Raw genomic sequence first — 8890 nt, forward strand, 5'->3', positions numbered from 1 at the left:
TGCTCAGCGAAGTGTGCATTTTCAAGTTACCCACAGTGGTGTCTATTGTCCTGTTTCTCAATTGAATGATGTCATGTTTCATTTAAGGCTCTTAGTGATGCTGAAGTCTGTGGTCTGCTCGCTAGGGGGAAAAAGGCACTGAGAAAGTTGCAAATCAGGTTTTTGTCAAGCCTTTGTGTGTTGGGTTTTGAGAGATAAAAGCTGACTCATGCAATATTTCGAGGGAAGGAGCTGCACAGACTAGTAAAGACTTCTTGTTTTACCTACCTGAGCCCCCAGTGAGGTCACTGCATCAGCTGAAGGCAGACGATGTGGCTTAGCCTGGGGAGAGCACAGGTAGGTGCTAAAGAATGTGCCCCAAAGAAGCGATGCCGGGACAAACTTGCTCCTTGCCTCTTGGAGCAAAGGGAGCCGGTCCACTGCAGTGAGAAGCTGTCGCAGGAATGTTTTCTTCACGACACTGGCAGGGACAGCAGCTTGCCTGGATATGTTACAGCTGTTCTGTTATAAAAGCGATGTATCGAAAGGAGTTATCCAACAATGGAATTAGTCAAAGGTGATTTCTTTTTTCCTACATCTGAACCGCAGTCTGTCTTAAATGGTTTTGCTTTGTTTTTGTTTGGTTTTCTTTTCTAAAAGTTGCTTTGAAATATCTAGAGAGCTGATGTTTGTGACTCTAGGGAGAAAACTAAAAACTGAAATTAAGTTGCCATGCATCGAATCCTCAGTATTTTAACGTGCTTTCTTTATGAGGTCTCTGCAGACTCAGCTGGGGGTGGGGGCGGGGAGTGGAAGTTGCAAAATAAATGTTTGCAAACTTTATGCTTAGCAACTGTAGTGATGAAATTTAGTTTGAATCGAGAGGTCACCAAAGTTAACTAAGTAAATACAGTCTCCATTTTGAGTGTTTATTGGGAGAAATACTTTAGCTAGGAGGCATCATTGGGGACAAGGAGGTATGGATTGTATTTAGTGCTGTTGTACATTGGAATCTGATTTTTTTATTAATTATTTTAATTTAGTGAATCTAATATTTTGGAAAGAAGATGCATATATTCAACATTCCTTTGCATCAGTCATATGGACCGTAAAAATCAATTAATTTAAAATATTTAAATATTTGATGCAAATTGAGGTTATAATTTGAATTTCTTTAAATAATTTTTTGGATTATAAAAGTAATACATGTTTTGAGGAAAAGTGATATTTACAGATAAATATCAAAGGAAAAATAATCTATCCTCTTACTTAGTAAAACCAAAGTTAATGTTATATATCCTTTCAATCTTTTCCTAATATGGATAATAAATAAGTGACATTTTAAATTCAAAATTGGGATCACATTTTACGTTTTATAAACCATTGATTTTACTCAACTGTATATTGTGACCATTTTCTACACCCTTAGAGATTTGAAAAGACTTGGCTTATAATAGTTTTGTATTGTACCTTCTAGATAGATTTATTTACTTAGATCTCCATTGTTAGATACTTTGAATTCACTTCCTTCTTTTTCTCTAAGAAAATGTTTAGAGTACTTTAGGGATGGATTTATTTACTCAGAGTGCTATTGTTAGTCACTTGGATTTCTCCTCTTCTTCCTCTTTTCTTTTTTTCTTTTCTTTTTTTTTTAAGAAAATGTTATTTAGCCCAATGCCTCCCTCTCCACTGCACAGAGATGTTTTTGGACCTTCGTTCAATGATATATAACTCATTGTTTAGTCCTTGCCCTGAGACAGATAGTTCCACTAACAGGAAGGTACTATTCACAGTGAAGCTGGAGCATATTTAATCTAAATTAAAAATTGAGTTTCTGAGCCTTTGGAAAGTCAGTGATATATATTTTATTATCCAAGACCTGACATTCGTAAGGGGTAGAAGAAAAGTTGTTATTTTGTGGTTACTGCTTGTGCCGTGATTCCAGCTAGGAAGGGGCATAGTTGTAGCATTATTGTGTGGTTATTTCAGGGTTGGAGTCATGTTCTGAAGGTTGGATAGGAGCTGAGGAGTCACCTGGTCCAGCTGCCTGACTTACACGCGAGGAGACCAGAAACCCACAGACACGAACCTCGGTGGTGTAGAGCCAGGGCAGAAATGCAGATCTTTCAATAAAGGAGAGAGTGTTATGTCATAACTTAATTTCTGGCTGGTCCTCTGAGGAATTCCTATACAGATGGTTGGGCACATGTTCGTTCCTTTACACACATGCACACACTACGTAGGCCCTTTTGGCACAGTGGTACTGTGTGCTTTACACAAGTGCATATGTTTAGTCCTTCATTTCCTGATCTCTAAGCTCTTTTTCTTCCTATTATTGTATAAATCTATAGCCAAGTACAAGGGAAAATGGACTAGAAATCAGAAACCATGGTCTCCGATTCACAGTTCAACTTTGACCACGAGGATGCCTAACCTCTCTGTTTATATTTTTCCATCTATAAAATTTTTAAAAAGTAATGACACGTGAATGAACTTTGAGGCTTTGATTTGTTTGTTTGTGTTTAAGGATCATTTTGATACAGAGTTAAAGCAGTGGCATATTATGGTTAGGCTAAGCTGTTCTAATGGAGACTTTGGTTTATCCCTTGCTGTACAACAAATCAGTCCCAAACCTAGTGGCTTGAAACAATCACAGCCATTTAGACTCTCTCAAGGTTTCTGTGAGTCAAGAGTTCAGGAGAGGCCCTGCTAGGTGGTTTTGGCTTGGGGACCCATGAGGTGGCCATCAGACATAACAGTGCTGGGGGTCATCCCTAAGGCTTCTCACATGTCTGGGGCCTTGACTGGAAACACGCAAACAGCAGGGGCCAGAACAGCTGCGGTGCTTAAGCATCTCTCTATGTATCAGTGCGGGGTCACCACCCGGCTTCTCCAGCGCGTCAGCTTCGAGATAACCAGATTTCTTAATATGATGACTCAGAGCATGTCCAGACCCAATTATTGCAAGGTTCCTTCTGCCTTCATGCTCTGCCATACTATAGGGCACCGTTGTCCTGTCTGCGAGATCCCTGCCACATCGGGGTTCCAGTGGGAAGGAGAAGGAATAGAGGGACAATGTCTAATGCTTGAGAAGCAGACCCCCAGAGGGACACGTATTTCCATTAGTGAGAACTTGACCACATGGCCACATCTAATGGCCAGGAGGCTGGGAGCTGTGCTCAGCTAAAACCCTGTTCACTAAAGAGAGGGGAGTGAATTTTGGTAGACAACTCTCAGTCCCCTCTGAAAGTAAACACACAACACATAGTTTAGTTTAACCCCACCCCATAATCTCCTTCACCTCCCATGCTAAACCGTCACCCAAAAGCAGACAGTAAAGGTAAAAACAGCTGCATTTGCATAAAAAGCTGAACAGGAGTTCCCTAAGGTACCCTTGCAACCCAAATGCACGTCTGTGCCCTTCAATGTAGAAATTCCGGAGTCATCACTTAGCTAAGGCCATTTATCAATTTCATTAGATGCATTCACTGTCTGACTTCATCCCTGCGCAGCTACCTCTTAGTTTCCATTGACTAGCATAGGAATCAATCAGCAAATTATCCGAATATTTAGGATCAGACTTCACAGCTTGAAGCAATTTCTTTTTGTCATTCAACCCCACACCTCTTGTTTGAACAAGAACGTTTTTTGCAAAACATCTTTTCTATTCTTGATCTTCTTGCTACTGACTCTTCAATGGGGACAAGATTTTCTTTAACTATTAATTTTGGAAAATTTTTAAATTTATAAAAACAGTTGCCACGATAAGTCCAGAGTTCCCATACTCCTTTCATGCAGCTTTCCCTAATATAAACATCTCACATAATCATAGAACATTCGTCAAACTAAGAAATTAACACGGTAACAAGATTTTTTTTTACCTCTTCATCACCAAACAGCCACAAATAAGTGTGAAAATCATGTTTCCTGGATTGTACACTCTGAGCAGTAAAGAACCTGTGGAATTATTGTCCAGGCCCTTCCATTAATGCAAGAATCATGTTGGTATTTTAGAAAACCAAGAAGTGGAAATTCACATTGCTATCTGGTTGCTTTTTTCTACTATCTCAGAGGGGTGTAGCAAAGGAGGATTCTCTTGAAATACATAAATGTATTTCTTACATTTTTATTTCTTACATATTTCTTACAGCTCTGACTCTTAAAAGTTTGTAGGGTTTTTTCGTTTGTTGGTTTTGTTTTTTAAATCATGAGGTCTATTGTTTACCACTTTGAGGTTCTACCAAGGACTGGCTCTGTCCTAAATGATCTTTGCTGGCTGATAGGATCACTTCTTGCACATACTTTAGTCTCTCTCTTGCCTGCCCTCTTTGAGTAATTCACAGGCAGTGTAATAAGGAACAACACAGTTATAGTTATTCATTCGTCTTGAGCACAACACATTCTCTTGATTTCCATGATTGTCCTGCCAAAGATCTCAGACAAGGTATTTATAGCCTAGAATAGCAATGAGCAGAATTTGGAAATCCTGATCGCTTCTTAGCCCCTGCTGGGTATAGAGTTCTGCCTCGTAGGGCTGTCCTTGGGAGCTGTAACAGGAAGGAAGTGGTCAGCTTTGGACCTATCAGTTAATTCCCCACCCCCTTCGCCCATACCCACCTCCCACCCTCTTCAACGTGTAAACACAGTCCCAGGAATCTTGGGCTCTACTGGCCATGGAAAGTTCTGCCTCAACCCTAAATCAGCCTGAGAGACAAGTTACAGCCAAGAAGAGCTGCTTTTGATTCTGGCAGTGACATTCCAATGGAGAGCAATTAAAATAATGGAAGTTTGAAGAGCAAACAAAGACAAGCCAAGGAATTAAAGCTTTTTCACCGAGAAAAAATTAGAGACTTGTCATGAAGTAAAAAATGTGTCAACATGGTAGCTATTGTAGCCATTTTTATTGAGGATGGCACGAGAAGGAATATTTTATTTTGATGGCTTTTAGGCTAATGGTAAGAATCATTAGGACACCAAGGCCCTCTACATGTACTTCCACCACGACCACCTCCTGGTTTACCAAGAGTCAGAAGGACCAAGATCCTTAAGGTGGGTGGAAGCAGCTTATTTTAGAGTATTTATGGTCACAACACCCACTGACATGGGCCATTAGCAATGGTCTGCAAGTTTGCAGAAGGTGGTGCACTATTAGCCCTGAGTGTGGGATCCGGTAGGAAAGAACGAGAGGCTGTGGAAAAGAATGAAAACAAAAGCAGCAAATTACCCAGCTGTTAATGCAACTTGCCGACATCTGTCACTCAAGGACGAGGAGAAAGCTTTCTTGCTCTACAGTTTTCCATCTGGGTGTTTCTGTTTATCATGGGAAATATCTAGTACGCAGTGATTGTCTCACAATTCTGTTTTTGCTAACTCATAACAACGTTGTGTGCTAATGAATGGAATAAAAGGAAAGACAAACTGAATTATATGCACTTCTCCACTCAGTACTATTTGAACAAAGGTTGATAAGAAAATAAATTTAAATCTTACAGAATAATAGAATTGTCTAGAAAACTTCTAGATCAGCACTGTCCAACTAAAATATAATGCAAGCTGCACATATAATTCATAATTTTCTAGTAGCCACATTTAAAAAAGTAAAATGAAACTGGTGAAAATAATTTTAAGAAGATATTTTATTTAATCCACTATTCCCAAATATTATTTCAACATGTAATTAATATAAAAATCATTAACGAGTTATAGTATATTTGTGGCACACTAATTCTTTGAAATCTGGTGTATATTTTACACTTATTGCATATCGCGATTCAGACTAGCTGCATGTCAACTGCTCAGTAACCACATAGGGCTTCTGGCTGCTTTGTTGAACAGTACAGCTCTTGAAATACATATTAAAAATTGGTGAGTTGTATTAGGAAGCATAGGCCAGACAGGGTGGAAATCTTAAATTATTTTGAGGGAGATGAGAACAAGACTAGACAGTTTTTATGAGGTATATTTCCTTACATAAGAAAACTATAATTATCTTCTAAGCAATGAATTAGCATGAAAAATGTTACCCATTAGCAAATGCAGCCTCATATTATGCCATTATATGACTTAGCTTTAAATGTTTCACTTCTGCCATTGGTAATTTTGGAAGGTGTTTAATTTGGGGCAGTATACTTGGCTAAATATTACAGATAGCAAATATCTCGAATATCCTATTTTATAAGGTGCCTGGTCGGCAGTCTGAAGAATAGTCCAGTAGCCTGGAATACTGTTGATCCCAAAACAATGTGGGGGTTAGGAGAACTGACCACAGTGCAATTGAAAATCTACATATAACTTTTGACTCTCCAGAAACTCAAGTTGTCGCTTGGTATCTGTGGAAGATTGGTTCCAGGACTCTCGTAGGTACCAAAACCCCACGGATGCTCAAGTCCCCTGTATAAAATGTTGTAGACCAATACATACAGTCGGCCCTCTGCATCCACAGACTCTCAATCACAGATTGAAAAGAGTACAGGTATTTATTGAAAAAAATCCACGTGAAGAAGACCTGTGCAGTTCAAACCAGTCTTGGTCAAGGGTCAAGTGTACACATCCTGGTATTGGAACATATGTAGCCTTCCTTAAAGCAGGGTCAATTCATGGAGCTATTTGATTTACCCATGAAGTAATCCCCTGTTGACCTGAGTTTCACATCTCACTTTATCCTTTGAAAGAATAAAGGGCATCATCACCCCAAGCACCCCAACATGGACTCCTCTAAAACACTGGTAAATTTTGTTCCGCTTTCATCCCTTGTTCCAATACTGGCTGGCCAACTTAGAGTGAAAGTAAGTACAGAAGTGAGTCTTTCTATTGTGTTCATTTTTCACCAATCCTGACAATGAATATTTGCCAACAGTTATATAACTATTTTAGGTGTCTATACTGGAGATAAGGTTGATTTTTGTCTAGTCAGAAAACCATAACTTGCCCTGGAGACCAATATATCCAGATCTATAGGGGGTAGTTTGATCTAGACCTTTCCAGATGCCCCACCTTTCATATACAGTATATCCAACTTACATTTGGTTCTAACTCATAGCCTCATTGGACCCTTGGGACCTTAAAGAAGCCTCATGTACTTCCCAAGTTAGTGGCGAGTTCTGAAAGTGAGATCAACTTCCTGGTTACGGTTATGGTGGATGTCAATGGGAAAAACACCATGTTATGTCTGCTTCTACTTTGAACTGCCCAGGGCTCCTTAACACCAGTCCCAGACATGGGCAAGCATCCTCTGAGGCAAGCATACCTCGATGCCTGGCTACTGCTTGGAGCTTTGCCATGCTCGAGTTGGATCGTGCTTTTTAGGGCAAGTGCATGTTAACTACTATAACCAGTCCATGTTTTATAGGCCATAAAGTTTATAAGGCAAGCAGAAAGAATATGGCAAAAGCTTAAAAAATTTGCGACAAATTATACCATGTGGTAGTGTTTATGCTGATAAATGACTCATTTCGTATACATTTCTTACCATTCCTTCCTGTTGATTCATTCGTTCTTTTATTTTATTCAATAATTTTAATATCTTCATTGTAAGTTTGTACTACTATTCGCCACAAATATAAACTATCCAGATAACGTTAGCATGTTGAAGGATGCAGACCTGATGGATTCTTTATATTCTAGAAATACTGGTACCAGCTGTTTGATCATCTTTATTATAGAGTCAAACCAAATTTGTGTTCCTTCTGAAAAATTATTAATCCATATTCTTGTTATTGTGTTTGTCTTGTTATAACCTTCCAAACTTAAGTTTTACTCTCCTATTTATCTAACAAAACCCGTAAACATGGATTTTGGTGGTAAAGTAACCTACCAAAATGAAGCAAATTTTATTAATCACTCTTCATTGAAAGGCATCTTGTTGCTATAAACCTGAGATCTCATTATTAGCGGGGAAAATGTTGATCCTGCCTTACAAACGAAGATTGGAACTTTGTGTGTCTCATCGAAATGGCTTTTGAAAGATTAAATTTCACATAGGGCCTTTTTGGACCCAAGTTTTCAGTGCTGTGGGTATGAAGTAACCTTTTGCCTTGCAGATACTGTCTTCTCCTGGTCTCTGCTAAACACAAACAGCCCTGTTTCTTTAAAAATACAGCATTTTTCTCACAATTGAGTTCCTATGTTTATTAATTATTTAATTGCATCATTACACTGTCCTGGTATCTGACTTTACATGGAGAGTGTTATAGTTCATCAGATATACCCTGTAATAGTGTAACTCCATTTTACTCCACGTGGAGTGTCAGCTTTCAAGTAGGGATTTAGAGAAATGTCATGATGAGAGGGTAGGTTTTAAAGGGGATGTAGGTCTTAATATTTTGGGTTTTCTTGCCCGATGTTAGAAAAATACCGCCCATGCCACACTTTCTCTAATGCTGTATACAAGTAAAATATAAAATTGTCAGCATCCATGAAGTCAGGTAGTGGTGGTTCTAAGGACAGTGGCTTAAAGTTTTGCAGAAATATGGTGGAATACTTAAAATGAAGTGTTTTGCAAAATTTGATAAGAATCTAGTTAGGGTGTGTTTTAAGTACATAAGAATCACTTGTGGTGCTTGTTAAAGCTATAGATTCCTTATGCCCTCACCGCTGAGCCTTTAATTTAGAAAATCGTGACCAGTCTGCATCTATTAGTCATTCCAGGTGGTCACACTTTGAGGCAATGGTTGCAGTGCTTCTCAAACTTGAGTGTGTGTGCACATGGCATTAGCATCTTGTTAAAATGCAGACTGAAGTTCAGGAGGTCTGGGGTTAGTGCCTGAGACTCTGCATTTCTAGCACATTCCCAGGTGATGCTATAGAAACTCCTAACTTTGCAACTCACCCTACCTCGGGTATCTTTCCATTTCTATATCTAACTCGTTACATACGTTTGGGCTGGGTTTTGACCTTTAAACCTTCAGCTTGA

At 39.0% G+C, this 8890-nt stretch overlaps 1 protein-coding gene across 1 annotated transcript in view; it reads left to right on the top strand.

The window, feature by feature from the left end:
* The first annotated feature begins 400 nt into the window (after positions 1–400).
* Positions 401–8890, top strand: part of PLEKHG1 (pleckstrin homology and RhoGEF domain containing G1) — a 93993-nt gene continuing 85503 nt past the window's right edge. The window contains exon 1 of the mRNA XM_011362687.2: positions 401–556. Coding sequence (XP_011360989.2) covers positions 541–556 — 16 coding nt within the window. The 5' untranslated portion in view covers positions 401–540. The remainder of the gene's footprint in view (positions 557–8890) is intronic.

The sequence above is a fragment of the Pteropus vampyrus genome, unplaced genomic scaffold, assembly GCF_000151845.1.
Source record: "Pteropus vampyrus isolate Shadow unplaced genomic scaffold, Pvam_2.0 Scaffold78, whole genome shotgun sequence".
In the NCBI taxonomy this organism is placed as follows: Eukaryota; Metazoa; Chordata; class Mammalia; order Chiroptera; family Pteropodidae; genus Pteropus; species Pteropus vampyrus.